The sequence below is a fragment of the Hylobates moloch genome, unplaced genomic scaffold (assembly GCF_009828535.3).
Source record: "Hylobates moloch isolate HMO894 unplaced genomic scaffold, HMol_V3 SCAFFOLD_4, whole genome shotgun sequence".
Classification (NCBI taxonomy): Eukaryota; Metazoa; Chordata; class Mammalia; order Primates; family Hylobatidae; genus Hylobates; species Hylobates moloch.
The window spans coordinates 53,999,586-54,023,941 of NW_026652279.1; the positions used below are offsets into that span (position 1 = coordinate 53,999,586).

General features: G+C 36.7%; 1 protein-coding gene across 12 annotated transcripts in view; it reads right to left on the minus strand.

The window, feature by feature from the left end:
- Positions 1-24,356, minus strand: part of BBX (BBX high mobility group box domain containing) — a 298,070-nt gene that overhangs the window by 15,622 nt on the left and 258,092 nt on the right. For 10 of the 12 annotated variants that reach the window (XM_032150240.2, XM_032150243.2, XM_032150247.2 and 7 more), the window contains 5 exons: positions 20,202-21,207; positions 18,982-19,120; positions 15,405-15,553; positions 3,564-3,653; positions 2,141-2,200 (listed from right to left, as the gene is read on the minus strand). In XM_032150240.2, the coding sequence (XP_032006131.1) occupies positions 2,141-2,200; positions 3,564-3,653; positions 15,405-15,553; positions 18,982-19,120; positions 20,202-21,207 (1,444 nt within the window). The remainder of the gene's footprint in view (positions 1-2,140; positions 2,201-3,563; positions 3,654-15,404; positions 15,554-18,981; positions 19,121-20,201; positions 21,208-24,356) is intronic. The other 2 variants (XM_058437550.1, XM_058437549.1) reach the window with 1 other exon arrangement.

Sequence of the window (24,356 nt, forward strand, 5' to 3'; positions counted from 1 at the left end):
TGATGCTCAAATTGATTCCTGTTTCTCCTGGCCACATAAAATGAGTTTGTACTCTACACTAAATAATGGACATGCATTTTTCAGCGCATATTCTCCAAAAGTTGTTTCATATACATTAATAATAAATATAATTAAATATCACCAATTATAACTGTATTTCTACTAAAGCCTGGGACTGCCTGTAAGACTCAAAAGTGATTTACTTTTCTGCCCCCAAAAGCAGAAAATTAGGGCTACAGAATATAATACTTCTAGTATCACAATACTTACTCAAGATACCAGAGCAATAAAATCATTATCAAGTGTTAGAGGGGAAACAGAATTTACAGTCTGTGTACTACTACATCTCACCATTCACTCAATCTCTAAACACACAAATTATATATGTACTTAATACCAATGTGGAGAGTAATCCTAGTGAGGTTAAACAATTTGTCCTACTGAAAAATGCTGATTAGTGGCAGGTCTGAGACTAGAACCCAGATTTCCTAATTCCCAGGTAAGTGCTCTTTCTACCACATTGCACTTGCTCTGGTACCTCTGTAGGGTTTTCAGTGTTTAAAAAAACAGAACAAAGTACTTAGAACAGTATGATTTTAAGTAAAGAGTAAAGTGGTCCTAAATGTCCTTCAAACTCTTCTGCTAGTTCATCAGTGCCTTACATTAAAAAAACTATATGGAATATATTTTTAAAATATACAAGAGCTAATGTATCAATTTGAGGATGTTAGGATTTAATGCTGTGAACAGCAGAATTCATATTTTGTTTTGCCAGCACTGAAGCAGAATATTCCATAGAGGTTGTGAATGTGAATCAACAAGTGAGATAATCGATGCAGTGCTGGCGTTTTCTGTAAAAGTAAAATGACATGGAAGCTGATGTGGCTCATGTAAACGATGCCTACTAAATCAAAAATACTTCTGTTTAACACGAATTCAAACTGGACCATTTTTGCTAGCTCTCTTAAAAACATGAATATTTCTGATAAGTGACTTAAGTGAATTGTGCATTTTATTTTTTCCTCATTTTCAGTAAAGGAATGATAGCATATTTGACAATCAAAAGATGTGGACTAGGTCATGAAGGTCCCATTTCTGGATATAAGTGAATCAAAGGAGTTGAAACAAATCATCTCTAAAATCCCTCTAGTTTTCAAATGAAGTGACTCCTAATTAAGCCCTACAAAAATGTCAGCTCTTTTAAAATATCTGCAATGAAAAAAGAGAATCAACAGGAAGAAGGGAGAGGTGGCCTCTTAACCATTGAAGAAATTAGGCTTCACCAAAGGGCTCAATGCTTAACACTAATTATATAAAGTCACAAATAAATATGGCTGTGAGAAATTTCAAAATCAAATCTGCACCTAGGACCTATAACATGACTAGTTAATACTGGATTTTTCTTGGGCTACCCATAAGCCTCGGGGTGTTCTATTCTTTTTTGTTGTTGTTGTTGCCCAGGCTGGAGTGCAGTGGTATGATCTTGGCTCACTGAAACTTCTGCCTCCCAGGTTCAAGCGATTCTCCTGCCTCAGCCTCCTGAATGAGTAGTTGGGATTACAGGCACGTGCCACCACAGCTGACTAATTTTTGTATTTTTAGTAGAGACGGGGTTTCACCATGTTGGTCAGGCTAGTCTCGAACTCCTGACCTTGTGATCTGCCCGCCTTGGCCTCCCGAGGTACTAGGATTACAGGCGTGAGCCACTGTGCCTTGCTGGGGTGTTTCATTTTAACAGGCTAGGAAAACATCCAGGTCAGAAGTTACTCCTGCAGGCCTGCCCATGCCCAGCCAACCAGGTTGTCATTCCAACTCCCACTGGGCATAAGCATCTGCTTGCAACATGAACTGCAATGCTGAATATATTTAGCTATGAAAAACTCTAATCTCTGATTAATGCGATTCAAAGGTTACAAATCGCCCTTTAACAGATTAAACACCACATGACACATTGTCTGACCCTTGGCAGGAGTCCCCCAAATAGCAGTTTTGATGTGAAAATTAAAAATAACCTAATTATGAACACATAAGTCTAATGCTGTTGGTTGAACCTATATAAATTACACCTTTTAAAAACCTATACAACTTATGTCATTTCCAGCTCCGACTGTCTGAAATTAAGTAACATTGCTTGTCTTACCTTCTGTAGGGTGAATGGCATCCAAGAAGAGTTGCTTGTTTGACCATTTATCCCCACTTCCTAAAAACAATGACAGAAAAGGAAAGAAAAGTGAAACTCTACTGTTAGTAGATACCCATACTACAAAAACAAGATGATATACAAACTAACTTTTGAAACATCACACAAATGAAGCTGAATTTTATGTCAATTACTTAATTCTTAAAATGGTATTTGTCAACTAAAATAATGAGGCTGTACAGAAAATGGATTAAAAATAAAATTTTTGTTTTTTATGAAATATAGTGTTGGATTATTTCTGTAACTTTAATCAAAAGTAATCTGAAGATCAGTAAAAGGGAATGAAAAAAGCTGCTATTTTCACCTAATGAATAATGTTTCTTTACTGGAAGCAGAAGAAAAAATAATATCAATATACAAAACCAAACTAAGAAGCTGAAGTGGAAGTGAAAAGAAGGCCCAAATTAAGTAAAAGGTTACATACAGGAACGTACAGACACACATGTCTACACACAGGAGACAGCTGCGTTTAAAGCCTCATTCAAGAAACACGGAATGCTTCACATCTCGCCATGCAAGTAGGATGCAAATGGGCACCGGATGAGATGGTTTATGGCAGTCACGACACTAACATGCAGGGAGATGCTAAAGAAAACCCGACCTACAGAATACTTGGCTGCACTGAGCCAGATGGGAAGATTTATCTTTTATGTGAAATAAGAATAGGAGTCCTGCACTATGGGAAGAAAGAGATCTTAAGATGAGCCCTGAAGAGGTTTAAAGGCCCATCAAGATCATACCAATGAGACAGACGTTCCGAGTAAAGAGGGGACAGAGTGCAATCAGTCTCTACTGTCCTTTCAAGTAACAGGCATGTGACTGAAAGAGGTCGGAAGAAGAGCCTGGCAAACGAGAGGTGGGGGAAAAAGAGACACAGGTTACAACTTAAGAGTGGAGAAGAGGGTCCACAAGAATCCTCAAGTGTCAGAGGAAGTACAGAAACGGTGGCACTTTCACATGAACATGAAACTGTAAGATTTCATGAAGTAGGAAAATGTGGTCATGGTATGAAGGGCTGCCAAACATGTGAAAACCAAGAATAGTCAAAGAAAATAAATGGATAAGTGGTCAAGAAGACTGAATTGCAAAACGCACCAAATACAGATGAGAAGAGGCAATTTTAGGATTCATATGGGGCTCTGAAAATAGAGACAAATATGGATTTGAACAGGAATCCAAGTGAAGGAGATTTGCATTAGCTGCAGAGTCCGGAAAGAATGAGAACACCCGTGTCAGGAGCTGATGGCATTGAAGCAAGCAGAGGGGAGGACAAGGCAAAGGCAGTGCACGGAAGCATTACTCAAAGATGAATCACAATGGAGGTGACCAAGAACCCTTCACGGAGGATGGAGGGCACCAATACCTTTTTCCGGAACATTGGGCTTCTCCTTTTTGTGCTTATATTTGCTGACAATTTTGTGGAATAAGTTCTTTTTCTGAGACTGGAAAGGACCTACAGACAATATTAATATAAATATATTTTAAATTCACAATGTTTCATAAAAAATATTGTGTATTTCTCAACAATTCCACCCTCCTCCCTCCTGTGGAATAAGCAAATTGAGTCTCAATAAATGTCATCTTGCATCTTCACTTACTTAACTGGTGCTCAGCCCCCTTTTAAGGCTTATTTAACCCCAGTGAGATTTTCCTTAGAAATGTATTGGGCAAAGCCTCCATTAGGGCTGGGACTCCCTAAGCAGAAACTGTAGATACAGATACAAACTACAACCAATAACAGCAAAGTGGCTAGAGTGTGTAATAGAGAAAAGATTTCACTTTAGGCTCCTAAATACCATGAAGGAAAGGATGGCATATGTGTTTTATCTCTCCAATGAAACTGCTTTTCACAACAAGGATAGCACTTTCAGGACAGCAGCTGACCCGACAGCATTAGATAGCTTTCTGTCCTTTTCTGAGAATAATCTAAGAAGAAAAAAGTGACTTAAAAAGAGAAAATATCTGCCAAAAAACTTTATTTTAGGTGGAAGGGGGAGATGTTTCAGATTCTTAGTTTTCTCAGATAAAGAAACAAAATTGAGATTTTTTTTTTTTTTTTTTTTCAGTGAACAATCAGAAATACCAGCAACAGCGCTGACCTCCCCAAAGCCCTGGTGGCATCTCTCTACCTACCAACAGCTGCAACTACATGCTCTCCCTTCTGGCCACAGGTGAACCATTTGCCGCTCCCATCTGGTCACAGTTCCTCCACCCATGACATAGCCCCACCCTCCTTGTCCAGCTCAACACCATCATTTCTCCCTCTCTAATGGGCCATTCCATCGGTATACAAACATTTCTTTTAACTCAGAAAAGAAAAAGGTGGCTCCTAACCTAACTTCCCTCACATCACTTACTGCCTTAGTTCTTCATTCCTCCTGTAGCAAAAATTCCACAGAAGGGTTGCCCATGCTGTCTCCAGTTTCTCTCTTTTCTTTTTCTTTCTTTCTTTCTTTGTTTCTTTCTTTCTTTCTTTCTTTCTTTCTTTCTTTCTTTCTTTCTTTCTGTCTGTCTGTCTGTCTGTCTCTCTCTCTCTCTCCCCCTCTCCTCTCCTCTCCTCTCCTCTCCTTTCGTTTCTTCTTGAGACAGGGTCTCACTCTGTCACCAGGCTGGAGTGCAGTGGCATGACCTCGGTTCACTGCAACTTCCACCTCCTGGGCTCAAGCAATCCTCCCACCTCAGCCTCCTGAGTAACTAGGACTACAGGTGGGGATCACCATGCCTGGCTAATTTTTTGTATTTTTTTTTTTTTTTTTTTTTGTAAAATCGGGGTTTCGCCATGTTGTCCAGGCTGGGCTCAAGCAATCCGCCCACCTTGGCCTCCCAAAATGCTGGGATTACAGGTGTGAGCCATTGTGCCCAGCCTCATTCTGTCTTAAACTCACTACAACTAGGTTTCTGCCCTGCCACTCATGGAAAACTGCTCTTCAAGGGGTCATCCAGTACCCCCACGCTGTGAAGGCCAATTGTGGGTCCTTATTGCACCGGGCTGTTCCTGTAGCTTCTGACCACTACAGCCACACCCTCTGTCTTGAATGCCTCCTTCATTGGGCTTCTACGATACCACCTTCTCTTCTTTTCTCTTCGCCATCACTGATCTTTCCCTCTGTCTTCTTTGCTTATTCTTTTCCCTGACCTCTTAATTTTGGAAAGCTCTGGGCTTGGTCCTTGTCCTCGTCTCTATTCTCACTCATCTGGTGATTACCTCTAGTGTCAGGGCTATAAAATAAAATAAAATAAAATAAAATAAAATAAAATAAAATAAAATAAATACCAGCTATAGGTTGAAGACTCAAAAATGCATCACCCCAGCCAAACCTCTTATACTGAGTGTATATGAAAAGTCAGCAATCTTATACTATCTTACAAGGACTTAAGAGATCCAGAGCTCCATTACCTCCATAACCTCACATCCTGCCACTCCTTTCCTTTGAGTCTCTCTAGCTGCACGGGCCTCCTGGCAGTCCTCTGCACATGTAGTCTCAGCGTTCCTGACTTTAGGATCTCTGAACCAGCCATTACCTTGCCTAGAAAATGTTCTTCTCCAAGATGTCCGCACAGCTAACTTCCTCACCTCCTTCAAGGCTTTACTTAACTATCTTCAGACCACTCTATATAAAACTGCAAGCCAACCCCATGCCCATCGTTTGATCTCCCATTCCCTCACAAACCTATTCTTTTAACTGATTTTTAAAAACAGCTTTGTTGAAATATAATTAACATACCATACAATTCACCCATTTAAAGTATAAAACTTGTGTTTATATTCAGATATTTGCAACTGGCACCAATTTTTGAACATTTCATCACCTCAAAAATGAATTCCAAACCTTTTTAATATTACTCCTCCTATACCTGTATTCCCCCTCTCCCTAAGCAACCTCCAATCTCCTTTCTGTCTCTATACATTTGCCTATTCTGGAAATTTCATATAAATAGAATCATATAATGTGATTTTTGACTTAGCATAATGTTTTCAAGGTTCCTCCATGCTACAGCATGTATCAGGGCTGAATAATATTCCATTTAATGGATTGTTTATTCATTCAACAGTTGGTGGGCCAGGCACAGTGGCTCATGTCTGTAATCCCAGCACTTTGCGGGGGCCAAAGCGGGTAGATCACGATGTCAAGAGATCAAGACCATCCTGGCCAACATGGTGAAACCCCGTCCCTACTAGAAATGCAAACATTAGCTGGGTGTGGTGGCACGCGCCTGTAGTCCCAGCTACTCAGGAGGCTATGGCAGGAGAATCACTTGAATCCAGGAGGCAGAGGTTGCAGTGAGCCAAGATCGTACCACTGCACTCCAGCCTGGTGACAGCGAGACTCTGTCTCAGAAAACAAACAAACAAACAACAACAACAACAAAACAGTTGGCGGACATTTGGATTATTTCCACCTTTTGACTATTATAAATAACACGGTTATAAACATTAAGCTTTTGTATGAGACACAGGTGTTCATTTCTATAGGGCATATACTTAGAAATGGACTTGCTAGGTCATGTGGTAACTCTATGTTTAGGCTTTTGAGGACCTACTAGACTATCTAAGAAAGCAGCTGCACAACTTCGCATTCCCACTAGCAGCGTATAAGGATTTCAATTTCTCTACATCTTTGTCAACATTTGTTATTATCTGTCTTTTTTATTATGGCCATCCTAAGGATGTGAAATGGTATCATTCCCATTGTGGTTTTGATATGCATTTCCCTGATGACTGATGATGTTAACTGTATTTTCATGTACTTATCGGCCACGTACTTGTCATATATCTTATTTGGAGAAGTATCTATTCAGATCACTTGCCTGTTTTTATGAGCTGTCTTTTTTACTGCCGAGTTGTAAATATTCCTTATATAGTCTAGATAAAAGTTTCTTATCAGATATGTGATTTGCAAATATTTTCTCCCATTCTGTGGGATGTCTTTTCACTTTCTTGGCAGTGTTCTTTGAAACACAGAAGATTCAAATTTTGATACGGTCCAATTTATCTATTTTGTCTTCTGTTGCTTGGGCTTTTGGTATCATATTTAAGGATTCACTGCCAAATCTGAGGTTATAAAGATTTGCCCATTTGCTTTGAAAGTTTTATTGTTCTAGCTTTAACATTTAAGTCTGTGATCTATTTTAAGTTAAATTTTGTACACTGTATGAGGTAAGTGTCCAACCTCATTTGAATGTAGACACTCAGTTGATCCAGAATCATTTTTTGGAAAGACTCTATGGTTCGCATTGGATATTCTTGGCACCCTTGTTGAAAATTAGTTGACCAAAAATGTATGGGTTTATGACAGGTTCTCTACCAATTCTATTCCACTGATTTATATGTCTATCTTTATTCTAGTATAGCATCTCTTGATTATCATTGTTTTGTAATTAGTTTTGAAATCAACTACTACTTTTTTCTCTTTTAAGATTGTTTTGGTTCTTCTGGATATCTTGCAATTCCACATTAATTTTAGGCTCATCTGTCAATTTCTACAAAGAAGTCAGCTGGGATTCTAAGAGGGGTTGGGTTGAACCTATAGATCAATTTGGGAGAGTGTTTCCATCTTAACAATAAGAAGTCCTCCAATCCATGAACATGGGATGTTTTTCTATTAATTTCTATCATATTTGTTTCAACAATGTTTTGTAGTTTTCATTATACTGTACTTTTGTTAAATTTATTTCTAAGTACTTTACTCTTTTTGATGCTATTGTAAATGGAATTGTGTTCCTAATCTCATTTTTAGATTGTTCATTGTTCAAGTGTATCCAATAAGTTTTATCTAATGATCTTATAACCCACAGCTCTACTAAACTCATTTATTAGCTGTAATAGTTTTTTGGTGGATTCCTTAGGATTTTCTATATACAAGGTCATGTAATCTGAGAATAAAGATAATTTTACCTCCTCCTTTCTAATGTAGATACCTTTTGTTTCTATTTCTTACCTAATTGCCCTGGCTAGAACCTCCAGTACAATGTTGAATAAGTGGTGAGAGTGGACATTCTTGTATTGCCCCTTTGCCTGGGGGAAAGCATCCAATATTTTACCATTAAGTATCATGTTAGCTGTGTATTTTTTGTAGATGCCTTTTATCAGGCTGAGGAAGTTCCCTTTTAATCCTAGTTGTTGAGTTTTTTTTTTTTTTTAAAGGGCATTGACTTTTATCAAATGCTTTCCTAGATCTATTGGGATGATCAAGTGGTTTCTGTTTTGTATTCTATTAGTAGGGTATGTTACACTAATTGGTTTTTGAATATTAAAGCAAACTTGCAGTCCTGAGGTAAAATCCCATTTAGTCATGATGTATAATTTCTTACATGTTGCTGAATTTGGTTTGCTAGTGTTTTGTTGAGGATTTCTGTGTTCATATTTGTAAGAGATATTGATCTGCAGTTTTCATTTCTTGTGATGTGTTTGTCTTGAGAATGTCTTGAATGTCTTTGACATTAAAGTAATACAGGCCTCACAGAATGAATTGGGAAGCATTTACTTTTCTTGTAATTTCTGGATTCATTTGTGAAAAACTGGTGTAAATTCTTCTTTAAATGTTTGGTAGAATACAGTGGTGATGCCATCTGGGCCTGGGCTTTTTTTTTTTTTTTCCAGGTACTTTAAAAATTACCAGTTCAATGTCTTTATTAGTTATGCATCTATCAAGGTTATCTATTTCTTAAGCCAGTTTCAGTAGTTTGTGTCTTTTTAGGAATTGTTCATTTCATACATGTTATCTAATCTATTGGCTTTAGTTGTTTATAGTATTGTTTTATAATCCTTTTCATTTCTGTAGTCAGTAGTAATGTCTTCTATTTAATCTCTGATTCTAATAATTTGAGTCTTCTCTTTTTTTTCTTGGTCAATCTAGCTAAAATTTCTCAATTTTGTTATTTTCAAAGGACAACTTTTTGGTTTCTTTGATTTTTCTCTATTGTTTTAGTATTATTTAATTAATTTCATTTCATCAACTTCTTCTCTAATCTTTATTACTTCCTTTCTTCTGCTTCCTTTGAGTTTGGTTTGCTCTTCTTTTTTGAGTGTCTTACAGTAGAAGGCTAGGCTACTTATTTGAGATTTCTTTCTTAATATAGGCATTTAGAGCTATAATTTTCCCTCTAAGTTTGCTTTAGATGCATCTCTTAAAGTCTCTTATACTGTGTCTTCATTTTTATTCATTTCAAAATACTTTCTGATTTCTCTTTGATTTTTCGTGTGATGGTAATGTAGGAGTGTATTTAATTTCTATATATTCGTGAATTTCTCCAATTTTTTTCTACTACTGATTTTTAAATCTCATTGTACTATGGTCAGAGAACATGCTCTGCATTATTTCAATCCTTTTACATTTATTGGTTTGTTTTATGGATTAGCATATGGTCTACTGTGGAGATTGTTCCATGTATGCTTGTGAAGAATATACATTCTGCCATTACTGAGTGGAGAGTTCTATATGTTTGTTAGTTCTAGTTGGTTTGTAGTGTTGGTTCAAGTCTTTTCTTGTTGATCTTTTGCTTAGTTGCTTTATCAACCAATTCTTTTTCCACTGTACGTCTCACCTTCAAACAAATTATATATTTTGCTTATTGTTTAGGCTTATTTATTTTCTGGTTCCCCCATTATAATGTAATCTTGATGGCAGTAGTAGGGTTGTTTTCACCCACAGATATAATCTAAATGCCCACAATGGTTCTTAGCACATGACAGGTTCTCAATATTTATTCCATGAATAAATAAAGCTCTTAAGGCACTGCTTATCACAAAGTAAGAGCTCAAGAAATTATAGCTGCTGCTGTTATTACTGATATCATAAATCTGTGCAAGTGTTTTCTGATGACTACACTAAGCAATCCTTCTAAATAACCAATAGCAAATGCTTCTAAACTGGCTAGTGGTGGTTTGAAACGAAACTAGAAATGCCTCTCTGTTTGCTTCTTTGGGAAAAAGTGAGCAAGGAGAGAAAAGAAAATAAATTTAACAAGTACAAAGAAAATATATCACACGTACCTACTACACTAATATTACAGGTGTCTCTAAAATCTACTTGCAATCACTGCCTCATGTGTTTTATACAACCCAAGAAACTAGGCTGGTGGACCTGAATGATACATAGGCAGTCATGGAAAACAAAAGTAGGAGAAAGGAGAAAAATTACTACTCAGGATTATAAAGATCCTAGTGATTTACCTGTAGGAAAATAACTTAATAATAGGGTATTGGCTCATAGGAAGAATGATATAAAGAAGTAGTTCACAAAAGCAAAATGACTTGACGTATGCAGTGTGTTAGGAAAGAAGAAAAGAAATATATATTTTTGGACCCAATCATACTCAGAGAAATCTAAAAAGTAATTTGAAGACTACGCTAAAGATAGAGCTTGTCAATTTTAACATGAAAAAATAACAATCATAGTAGTTTTGTACATAGAAGAGCTTCTGTAAACTTAAATTTTTTAAATTCCTTTCTTCTGGCCACCCCCCAAATTATAGATATAAAACTGCTCTAAGTAAATGACAACTTCAGATGAAAAAAGAAAGTGGCAAACTCGAAAAGAAATAGATAAGATCTAATTGTAGTCACTGAAAAGCAGCCATTTTAGAGTCAAGAAGTGAAAAATTTGATTTCTCCCAATCAGCATAGTGTGTATGTTGGGTATTTTGTCTACAGAAAATAAAGTCAAAATCTGTAATAAATAGCAAATATAAGGAAATTTACTATTACATCTTTTCCTTAGTCAATTATTACATTAATGTAGAAGTATCCACGGAGGAGGAAGAATGGTAGAAAGTAAAATGCAGAAGGGCTTTTAGAAGGAATCATTCAGAAAACAAATATTCACAACTGCTCTTCACTCTACCATGGTATCTCAAGCTTCCGTCCCATCTCTTTCCCTACCAAATTTCTTGAGGGAATATCTGCATCAGCTTCAGCTTCCTTAGGAAAAAAAATCATTCATTGCTGGTATGCAAACTGGCTTAGGTCTCCACTTAAGTTTTTGGGCAGATGACCTGTATTCTGAAGGTATCAATCTCCTTTGCACCTCAACTTCACAGCTGGGCAGAAAACAAAAGGGCCAAACGACAAGCCGAGAGATTAGGAGGGGTGCCAGAAGGACATTGACAATAACCTTTCCAGAACATTAATGTTCAAGGTTTGCTGAAAAATGAACGTTTTGGGGGTAAGAAGTTGCAGTGACACAGGAGCCACTTCAGCATGAGCCTAGCATGATACTTTTTCAAGGTCAGTGAGTAAGGTGAATTAAGTGAACCTGCTCTTCACATCTGTTGTCAGAAACAAATGTCAGGCGTAACTCTGGTGGTGGTGGCTTTTGCCCAGGTTCTATAGTTTCATGTTTTTAAACTATATATATGTATATCTATAAAGAGCAAGGGTTTTGTTCTAAGACTAGGCTGCCATTTCTGTATTGGACTGGTAAGTAATGAGCACCCAATGGAAAAATATATTCCTATGCAATAATTTATAGCAATGTGCTCCCACCTGCAGGGCATGTGCATTTACTGACTTGAATAAGTTCTCTGAGTCAATCAGTCACAATCAAGTTAAGATTCATAGAGAGGGAGGAGCCACTTCATTGGGCTGGACGTGCATGCATTGTTAAGGAACTCAAAATTGTATCAGGTATACATTTTACACTTGCAAAGGTGCTGCCACCATATTCCTGAAGAAATTTGGTGGCAGCGGAGACTTTCAAACAGTTATGGAGAAAGATACAGAACTCTGCCCAATCTGGAAGCTAAAATTTCCTAATAGGAGATCTATCATCACATCTCGGCTCTGCAAGACTGAAAGTACTATTGGCTTGGCTCCACCTCAAAGAGGGGATTCTGTCTTTTCAATCTTGTAAACCTGCTTCTTTTATTCCCACTGTGATTTTTTTTTAAATACTCAATGCCTTAACCATTTTTGATTTTAGTCTTAAAATGTAAGTGTGGATTGAAAAAAATATAAGAAGGATCAACAGTATGTTTGATAATAGGCCAAGGAACTATGTAAAGATAGAAGGAGTAAGGTGAAGAAGTGAGTCTAATAAGTCAAGAGAAGCATAATTTCAACACAATTTTTTTCTCCATGATCCTACTTCCACTGAAAAATTACTATTCTACAGGGAACTGACTTCTAATACTTTTGTAAACAATGCTTCATACATTATCAGTACATGTAAAAACATGTAAAACAAATCTCTTAGGAAGTTACAATTAAATTTAGACACATAATTTAAAGCTTTCCTTTAAAAATATTTTAAAATAACAGAGAGATGACTCAGAAAACATTAAGTTTGGGCTGATTCAGCTGAATGGCATTGTGAGTTAGTTAGATTAGAATTTACTGGATAATTCATTTTTAGAAGGAAAGGGAAATCCTATTCCTGCCATCATGCTCTGTTCTATAACATAACCCAAGTTGGAGGAAAGTGGCCTTTAAAGTTATTTTCATCCCTTTTCATTGTCAAGTTTTTGACAAGACCTATGACATAGACATAAGAGGCAGGGCAGAGATAGTAGGATGACCATGGGAAAGACAGGAAGAGACTCCTTAGAAATACAATACGCATATGGATACTGGGCAAACAGAGGAATAAATCCAAGCAGGTACTATGACTTTGAGATATACAACTGTATAAATGCATACATACAAATTTCTTCTAGAAATTACACTTTAGAAAAATTCTATACATTTTACGTAAGCTGAAGTACCTAAAAAGGCACCTAGTATAAGTCATGAAGGAAAATGTAATGAATATTGAATGATGACAAAGGAAAAAATAAAATATAGACAAACGGCAAATTATTAGAGGAAAAATTAGGTTTCTGATGGACATATACTCTTTTACGAATGAACTAATGATCTCACACACAATGTTTGCTCTGAATGATTCATTATGCAAAGGTGGAAAGGGTCTAGAGTCTAAGAAAACAACCTCCTCTATCCCCTAAAGATCAGGCAATTACAGCACAGCTGGTATGATAATTTCATTAATAATAACTTGTAGTCTAGTACATCGGTGCTGCTAATGCCAAATTACAATCAGTCACAAATACTATTTCTTTAGTTTGCTGAACAGATAATATATTATTTAATTTCTGCTTATTTTAATTGCATTTTGCTTCACAAATCAGAAGGCAGAACAAAATCTCGTCTTGGAAGACTTCCCACATATGTAATTACTGATATACTATATAAGAACCAGTGACTTTGTGGCTTGAGAGGTATAACAGAAGAGTTAAGATGATATTGTATGAAGTATAATCCAAAGCTCCAAAAAGCTATTTCACATCAAAAGAAATACTGTTAATCTCAGCTGGGAGAGAAAAATCGTACAACAGACAACTAAGACCCAAGAGAAGGTCTCATGAAAATAGATCCTAACTTCAGAGTTTTATAGCTTTATGAAAATAAATCTATTGTTATATTCCCTGAGAGATAATTCAGCCAACTTCAGAGCTCTAACGTGACTGTTTTGGGAGTGGAAGAAGGAATAACGTCCTGCACATCTATCAATTAAGTTCCATTTTATTGGCTTGTCAAGTATTTATCAGCAACTTTAAATCCAAGAATTATGGGAGCTCAAGATACTTGGCATCTTTGGGCTCATGGACTACTTTTCATATTCCTAAATATCGCCAGGGCACAGAGACTGTCATTTCATTTGGCAATCCATTATGGTGCTCAGCTGCTCCCTACCTGTCAACAAGTCTACTTTATTTCTATCTTGGAAGATCTTGATGCGACCCTATTTTATTTTCTCAGATGAGCAAACTTGGTGATGCAACAACATTTCTTTTTTAGTTCTTTATTCACTAGACTTGTTTTTATTAACCACAGAGGAAAACTGAGCTAATTCTAAAATGATTTTTATATACCTTCCCTGGCTTTAATCATGAAGGGGAAATTTTCTTCAACCTTTCAGTTCTGTCTTGAGATACAGATCTCAAATTGGCCCTGTGTGGTTGTGTCAATTCCAGTGTGCAAAGGGTTTTCAGGCTTTGAAGGAGAAAGGTTCAGGTTTCTCCAGAGGATAAACCGTAATTTTCCCTCGTCTATATACCTTAAATATTCCCTAAAATGCATGAAATTATATCTCTTTGTTAATATTTACACCTGATCAATTAATCGGTCTATTTAAAATACAAAAGAATGGAATCAATCTGATTTGATTAAATTATCCAATTTGATGAAGCAGGCAATAGGCAACAACTTTTGCAGGATAATTAAAAGAACTCTTCCAGCAAATCCTGCTAGAGTTTGATCTTGAAAGCAACTACAGCTCAGCCACCCAAGTTCTTCATCTCTCTATTCCATGTCCTTATAGGAGAGCCAACTGAATGAAGTCTTTCATATCTGTATGGAAAACTAGAGGTACATTTTCCCTACCAATCTTTAGACCTTAAGAAAAATCAGAAGACAAGTTTCTCAATGAAAGCAATATTGCCATTTTGGGTAGTATAGTCCTTCACTGTGCTTGAAGGGCAAGATGTTTAGTATTCCAGTGCCTGTCCCACAAATGTCAACAGTGGTCTCAGGTGATGAGACCACTGAAAATGCCCCCACCCTCTTACAATCCCTTTTAGGACTGCAGCATTGTCACTGATGAATGCTGAGATCCATCCAAGTCATGCTGATAACTTTAAAAAAGCTTCCCTGATATAGGCAGCGGAGAAGCTGATTACTTGAAAATGAATATACTAAACAAAGCATTTTCTAAATTTAACAAAACCAATTTTATATATATATATGTATATATGTTGCTGGAGGATTTTTGGTCTATAATGCCAGTAAAGAGTAGTTAGCATCTGCTTATCAGGTGAAAAGAATGATTTACAGTCCCAGAGTTCAACCTGTTGCGGACACAGGGAACAGAAGAACTGGACTCAACCAGCAGTTTCTGTTCAAGAAAAGGTTAACATTCCAAATTAGAATTCTGGAGAGCAGGAGGTTGAGGACCAGTGTAACATTTTTGCAAAAGCTTAGCTACACCATTACAGGCAAATATACAGACTGAGATGCCAATGGACAGAGGCTACAGAAAATAAGGAAGAAAAAAAGGGACTAGGATAACCTTGGAAAGCAACCTGAGATTTTAACTCCCTACTGCCTCAATTCCAAATCCAATTACATGTCTAAAGGGAGCTAAAAGCTTAGCTGAAGGGTCAGTTGAGATTCTGACCACATGGCAGGAAGGTACAGGTCACACCTAACCTTTGCTGGTTTTAGTCGGTTCCGAGGACACATTTCCAGTCTTCTTCTTTTTTCTTGGGACAGGTACACATTTCCGGTCAAATGTAACAGGACTATATTGAGGGAGGCTGTTGAATTTTTTTTCAAATTCTTCATCCAGCTTTGCGGAGCTATTAAAAGGGGAGAGGGGAATCAATCAGCACATGACCGAATATGACATAGAAAACGACATGAAATGTATTTTAAGATATTCTATTTGAAAACAGGGTCTCTGGGAAGCAGGGCATGTAAGTAAATTCTGTGCAAGGAAAAAAACACCTTTTCTGAAATGCTTGAGATTTACCAACACAGTTTTCTTAGTAAACTCGTATGACAGGTTATGTTATTACCTTAGAAAAGTAGAAACATCATTTATAATATTAGAATATTTCTGAAGTGGGGAATTTGGCATTCTCTCCACTGGCATGGGAGTTTTTCATAAAGTTCAGTACAAAGCATACACTATTCATATATTTTCTCATTTTACAGATTCATATACATGTATATATGGCAAGCTTATTGGTAATATGATATATTGGTAGTTTCGTAAGATTAGTTTCTTTAAAAAATGTACTGACTACTGTTTGATTAAAACATACACAAACAAAAAGCATTAATACTAGGAAAACATTCTGGAAAGTTGACTACAATAAAGACAAAATATTCAATGAGCAAAGTAAAGCCAGTTTTCAATGAATGCAATGGCACAGAGGCAACATGCTTTAACTCAAATCATCAATGACTTCAGAAACGCCACCAGCAAAGTTGGGCAATCTCTGGGCTGATGCTGTCTCTAGGGTCCCACAGCCATGGCAACATGCCTGCTGGATCCTAGGCTGGCTTCTGGCTTTCATTAGGTGAGATTTATTAAACTAACATGCAACCTAGACAGATGGAAGAGGCTGTAGGAGAACTGCTGTGCCTGGTAGATGGAAAATGGAAGGTGTATTGGGGAGAGGAGAGCAATTTTAGTACCAGCTTATAAGAAGCAAATGTGTTAGGCTGCTAGCTAAGGGGTGTCCTAAAAATGTTTTTAACTACAACTGTTTTGGAGGAATATACAAGAGTTGAGAAGCAGAGATAAGAGGGTCAGATGACCAACTGAATGGTCAACAGGAAATGGCAATTACGGAAGCACCCCTTTACTGGAAGGTGGATATACTCCAAGTCCCCCATTAGATGCCTGAAACCGCTGACGGTACTGAACCTTACATATGCTACGTTTTTTCTATACATGCATATTGTACAGTGAAATATGATAGACAAAGGTATGATTTATACAGTGGGTGGAATGAAGTGGGATGGCATGAGATTTCATCATGCTACTCATTGTGGTGCACAATTTAAAACTCATGAGTTGTTTATTTCTGGAATTTTCTATTTAGTATTTTCAGATCCAAAACCGCAGAAAGCAAAAATATGGCTAAGGGGGAACTACTGTACTAAGTTCTATCAAAGCAATAGAGGGTAATGGGTGGAGGTGATGTTTTTCCGTTAATAACATCACCATTTCTCATTTAGTTAAAAAATGTTTATTCTGATGGAAAATCAGATACAACTGGATACTAATTAAATACTATCAGAAAGCTGTCTATAAGTTGTGAATTTTTCAAATACTCTGAATACCCAAAAGAAAACTGAAAATGTAAGACGTAACTCATAAGGTCTCTTGAGACTTTTCTTAAAAAGAGAACAATAATAATCATTTATGTTTTTCTTAGAGAAGTCTATAAAATTAGATCTGTCAATACTGAGAGAATTTTTCTTGGCTACAGTTAACAGGTAGCACATTTTCTGAGATAAAAAAAGGTTTAAAATGCTCATCTACAAATCTCAGAGCAGACTGACAGGAAATGGCATTTCTCCCTGCTTAAGTATTATACTGGCGTGTTCTAAACAAGGCAAACCCAAATACTCGAATCCTGACAGGCCAATATTTAAAGGGAGAAAGGAGGAAAAGGCACTGAAGTTTACTGTTAATTTAAAGCTATAAAAAAACATCTCCCAGTTATACACATGTGCCTTCCTCAGAAATGATTAAAAAAAACACACATACAATCCACATACCAATCTCTGTTCAGGAACAGATTTTCAAGATTGTTTCATTTATCTTGTTCCTCAAAGAAAATTGATGAAAATCTCTCTTACAGCTTCAGCAGTTTCTAATAGAAGCATCAGAGAAATGCTTCTGTTGGGGAGCCTCAATGCTTGCTTTATTCCCCTAGGACCTCACACTGCCTACATAACACCTGCTCCTCTATCAGTGAGCAGACCCACAAGGCAGTGGCAGTAATTCTAGACTACAGAGAGCACTGGTCTAGATGCTTGCAGGTCATTTAAAAATGATATTCTGCATTTAAACTATAATTTGACACTGAAATAAGAGGATTTTCATGTCATTACTTAAGCAAAATGTAAGCAAAACTAATTTGAAGTACTTCGGATTTTTAAAAATATTAGAAATGAAATACATAAAATTATAAGCAAAATTAATTTGAAGTACTTTGGATCTTTAAAAATATTAGAAATGAAATACATAAAATTATAAATATATCATTTCAATAAAAATAATCTTAAAGAGCCAGCACTATGGGAAATAATTTCTGCCTCGCTACTTTGTGATGACCTAGAGCCTTAGAATTAGCCAGACTTAAAGCACTGTGACATCTAAGGAAAAATATATTATTCTGCAAACAGATATGCAAATATTATGAATAAATCAAATACAATACACCCAATGCATACAATTTGCATAGCTTTAAACACACTTTTGAAAAAATATGGTGAATATAACAACGTACTTATTTCTATTCAAAGTATTCTTTTCAAATTGAGCCGACAAGAAATCTCAAGAATTTTCAAAATAGTCTAACTGAATATGCAGATACTTTCCTCACCAATATAAAGTATTGGATCTCCTAACTAACAGAATACTTTATATTAAGATGGTTATTAACAGTCTTTGGCATAATGTTAAATATAAAATAATTCTTAGTGATTTTATCTTGATGCATGCCATTGCTTAATACTGCATTCCAATATATAATTAATATAGCGAATGTTCTCTACAGCAGAATATTTGACCTAATATTTTTATCTTAGAGCAACAGAAGACAGCTTGAACAAAATAAAGTTGGTGACAGAAGCATAATTTCATTTACCTTACATTTTTCAGCTGTCATTTTATAAACAATAAATACATATAGTATGTAAAATGGGCAAAATGTAAACATGCTAATACTATCCATTCTAAGCTTTGGATGGAAAAATGCATCCCGGTTGAAGGGATGTTGATTCAAACTCAGGTCCAAGTCTAAAGTCTATATATTTTCACTATTATCAAAATGTGAATGTTATTGTCATTCACATGACCATGATAACAGCAGGAATGATGTGATGCACTTGATTTGTGTTCACTAGGGTGCCTACTAAGATTGTAGGCAGTGCTGAGCGAGTAGTCAAAGAACAAGCATGCGTAGTTAGTGATCTGTTTACGTTGAAAATCCCACCCACACTTGAGGCTTGTGGAGTACAGGTGATTGTGCTCACAGGCACTTACCCAAGGAGACAGTCTTCTTTTGGCTTTGTCTTCTTGAACTTCTTGCTCCCACTGGTCCCACTCTGACTAAATGTCCAGCTTTCTTCATTCCAACACCCTTCATGATCAGAGGAGTTTCCTTTTCCTGAGCTTCGTTTTCCTAAGAAAATTCAAGAGAAAGGATGTGTTTGGTATATGGGTGGGCGAGGGGAGATGATGTTAGTTGCTTCACGAGCAACCTCTTGACTGCTTGCATATCATTTGCATGAAGCTAACTGTAGCTATTTCAGAGTTCTCAGAGTGATTCATGCTGGACCATCTTTAATAATGGAACATGCAGAAAAGTGACTTAGAGCTTCTGGGATTAATTGTCATGTAATTCAACAGGTATCATATGACTCAAAGAGACAGACTAACTGCTGCTAGCTTTTCCATTCGAAAACCAGCCAAGGTATGGGAGTTCTTTGCTGGTGGGCACTATGCAGTCTAATTTCTCTAAAACTCATTGAGCTGACATCCCTGGGGATGAAATAGGCTCAAGTATCTTCATTTGGGGCTTGTTAGACCTAGGACTCACACATGTCTTGTTGGAATATAGCTTGGCAAAAGGCAGTCCTCCAGGCAGATGCTATATTTTAAAACAGAGAATTCATATACAACATTCAATGGAATAAAGGTAAACAGGTTAACTATTTTCTGGATATTATAATGTTTTAAAGAGTTCTTCGGTTCAAGTGATCCATCCGCCTTGGCTTCCCAAAGTGCTGGGACTACAGGTGTAAGCCACTGTGCCTGGCCCACTTCAGTTACAGCTTTGATTACCTAATGAAGAGAGAAAGGCATTTGCTTCTGGAGCCTACAGGTGAAGATTCTGACAAACATATGTGCTTGATTCAGGAAATTCCACCAGTTTTCAAAACCAAACCTAAAGCTCTGAATATTTAACAATAATCTTTCAAAACAAAGAGCCAGCCCATACCACTGGGGGAAAGAAGAGATTAAAATTACTTTAAATACATCCTGAGAACTACCTACAAAATGAATACACTTCCCTTAATGGTGCTAGAAAACATGTAAGTAAAATAACAAATAATTATGATCTATAAACCATAAAGAAATATACAAATGTAAGGTATTATTTTGATACCATATTGTTCTTTATGGCAGTTGTTTTCAATAGGTCTAAAGGTGAAATTCTGTTTGGTTTTTGAATTCTTTTCAGGTTTGTAGAAGTTACTTACCTCTGTCAACATTAGCTCGCAGAGAGGTGAGCATGCCCTCAGACACCAGGGTTTTATAAAGAGCACCTTTGCAAGACCTCTCGGATTTCCTGGAACCACAAGTTTCTATTTTTCTGTGACAGTCACTGTCCTCAGGCTTGGCCTGTCCTGATAGGCTGGGTGGTAGTGCATCTTCCATAGGGGTCAATGGTTCTGTTTTTATACCCTCTGGCGCCTCACCAGAAATGTTCTTGCTAGCAGAAACACTAATGAAATCTGGAGGTCTTGACTCTTTGGTGGTGTCTGAGGATTTCTCCTTTGACATTTTCTTCTCTCTTGATTTCACTTTTTTCTTTGGTGGCTTGGCATCCAAAATGCTTCCCTTGCCACTTGAGGATGTGCGGACCTTCTTGCGAGGGGTATCTCCAAGTTTCTCTATGCCCCAGTCTCCTTTTGCGACGGCTTCAATGGTATATATGACGCTCTCAATGTCAGACTCCGAAGACTGCCTCTTTTTGCAAGTCTTCTTGGGTGTGGACTTATCATTTCCATGTCGATCCATTTTGCTTTTCTTCTTTTTCTTTTTTAGCTTTTCTGGCTTGTTTAATGTTGCGGGATCCTCAATGATCATAATTCCATGTGGGTGGCACATATGATCCTTTCTACTGGGAACATCACTAATTATTATCTTGCTACTGGCAGAATAAGAAAAATCAGGAAAATGACATTTTTGATCTTCTTCTAACTCTTCCTTTCTAATTTCTTTGGGATCTTCCATTTTTATAGCCATTATGTCATCTATTTGCAATGCCTCAAAATTTCTCAATTCCTTAGAATCTCTTACATTTTCCTTAGCCAATTTTTCAAATTCTGCTTCCTTCTGTAACCTGGTTTCATCTGTTTTCTCCATTTTAATTTCCTTTTCTTCCTTTCCCTTCTCTAATTCTTTAATTCTTCCACCATCAGATTCTTTTGCTTTTATTAGCTTTGATTCTTCCATTTTCATCCCTTCTGATGCCAGGCACATCTAAACAATTAAAACAAAATGGGAGAGCACCCAAAAATATCCTTATTATTCCACCTTCAAAATTAAAGTTTTCAATTATATCTGTTTTAGAAACAATCAAAACACACTTTAAACTTTACAACAATCAGCCCACTTCTGCCAAACTAACTGAAATGAATCAAATTGATAGAAGGCTGTGGGCACTGTTATATAGTCATTTAACTCTCGTCAAATGTATCTCTGAATTGTCATTTTCTAGCTTCAACAGAAGCTTTTCCTATGAAAACAAGACCTGGAAGAAGGAGGAAGAGATTCAAGGTTCAAAGACCCAAGTCTGATTCTTAGTTTTGCTACTTATTAACTTTGTGACCCAGAATGAATCACTTACCCCCTCACTCCTCTGTGGCTTTTGTAAAAGGAAAACGATCCTAGAGCCTATCTCAGAGGATTCTGTGTGGTCTCAGTGAAACGATGTACTTAACTGTAGTACAGGCTGAATATCCCTTATCCGAAACGCTTGAAAACGAAAGTGTTTCAAATTTTGGATTTTTTTTTTTATTTTGGAATGTTTGCATTATATACTTACTGGTTGAGAATTCTTAAACCAAAAATCAGAAATCTGAAATGCTCCAATGAGCATTCCCTTTGAGCGTCTTGTTGGTACACAAAAAGGTTTGGATTTGGCAGTATTTTGGAGTTTGGATTTTCAGATTAGGAATGCTCAACCTGTATTTAATCATCCCCAAACTCTGTTCAGATATTTGCCTTTTTTTTCCCAAGGGAAATGAGGAAAACAGAAATAATTTTTACCTGCCCACTTGAAATTAGAAATGATATGACAATTTGCTAAACAATTACAGAAGGTTTTGATTAATGAACAAAACATTATAGGTCCACAAATGCTGATAGACAACTCTAAAGTCATAAAAGCTCTGAGAACAAACTTGTTTTTGTTTTCTTAACTCATCTGCTGGCAAATTTGGTCTGATGTGAACTCAGCTGGCTGCAAATTCTGACCTGAACCAACCTGAAATTGTACAGTCTTTAAAAGTTTATTTCACTTACTGTGACCATTCATACTTTTTGTTATTGGAATAGTGGTGCATTCAAATATGCACTGGGGAAGTTACTTAGTGTAATATGTATCTACTGCATAATTTTCCTAAAATCTGAAAGATTCTGAACACCAAAACACATCTGGCCCCAATTTGGTTAAGTTTTTAGATTTCTCATCAAAACTCCCCAAATTTCACGTACAGAACATTCAAGCGGAAAGTTGCCATTTTCCTCTCTGGCTCCCAGATACCTTGAAACTTTAATATAGAGCTATTTTTTAAAAGGGGAAATTTAAGCTTATTGTAAAACCTGTTTTCAGTGCCTGCGTTTTCATTTATACACATTTAACTGCAAGGCTCCCAAAATGCCAGCCCCCATGGAGGACACTAATGATACAAAAATCAATAAGGTCAGGTCTGTCTGCCTTTGAGGAACTTATAAAGAGATTGACGACACCGATTTGGTCAAGGGCAGCAAGGAAGTCTTTATTTTATTTTATCTACTTTGTATCAGCAACTTAGAAGGGAAAGAGTACTGGGGGTTGCTGAGTCAATGCAAAATCAAGCACACGAGTAGGAAACTGATCTGTTTTTAAAAACCATCATTTTATTAAATGGCAAGTTGTCAGAGATCATTACCATCTGTAAAATTCATTTTTAGGTGGATAATACATTGAATTAAATACCAGATGCTTTTTTACCTCACTTTTCTCTTAGTATTTTCAATGCATCGCCAATCTTCCTGTGAGAATTATGTTATGATTAGTAAGTCTGGGAAGGAATTAAAGAAAGGGTGGGGAGAAGCAGACACTGCAATTAAAAAAAGTGAACATGACAAGAGCACACAGCCCTTTGGATCATTCACAGGGAAGACATGAAATATTAAGGATTCACAACAGAGCTGTCTTTTTCAGGGACTCAGGTAAGCTAACCTTTAGACCTCGGCAAGTGGCTATGAAGACTATGAACTTCTCTTTATTAAACATAACCAGAAATAAGCTCAAAGCAAAATGTTACCTTAATTCTGAATCACTGAAACCTTTAATATTCCCTGCATGTTTTACTCTTATGGGAGAATGTGCTGTTTTTATATCAATTTTGAAATAATTTTTATTTTCCTTTCTCAACTACTATAGCCCTTCATGAATAACTATCCCCTGTGGGGGGGAGAGAAATTATACTACTTCTGGAAAAAAGGCTAGAAAGGCATTCTCAAGGTAAATTTTATGTTTTTTCAACCACTGTCACTCTGGTGGCTTTTAATAGGTCACTTCAGGAACCTTTACCTCACAGGTGCTAGTTTTTAGTAGTATGTTGACGGTTTGCATTTGCACAGGTTCATCTTAGCAAACTTAATAATATTTTGCAAACTCTATTCTAGGCTTCAATACATTTCAAAATGATTCTCTCATCACTCCTGATAGGATTCTACAGCTAGGAATGAAATGGAACAAACACAGACATCCACTCTGGGGACATATTCTGGGAAATAGCACAATATTTCTTGTGTAGGTAATCACACCGAACACTAGTCATGCTTTACTTCCTCATTTCAGGCTCTTAAAAATTTTTTCACAAACAGAGTATGTTAATCCTAAATTACAGGAAAAACAATTATATTGCTGGAAGTGAAACTATACATGTAAATCAAATAACTGAATTAAAACTACAAATTGCAAATCTACTCATTAACCGAAAATCCAATCAGACTCTCAGAGTTGGGCGTCACTCTAGAGGTTTTCTTCTTTAACCTACCCAATGCAGGAATTCATTTTACTACAGTACTCCTGAGAGTCAGTTAACCAACTTTTGCACAAAGACAGTGAGCGTATCACTCTATCAGACAACAGGTCTGCTTGAATTTTTAAAATATTCAGCAAAAATCAATCAGCCTCAGTTCTTTTCCCTGAAGCCACATGAATTCACTCTTGCTCATACGACAGATACGATACTTGAAGACAGACTTTATGTTCCCGTAAGTCTCTTCCCATCTCCCTTAACAGCTCATCACATGTAAAGGCTTCCACACTTCAAAAGTTGGGTCCCTCTTACCTAGATGCAGTAGGTGTCCTGAAATGAGATGGGTTTTATTGAAAGGGGCTGGGCTCATGATCA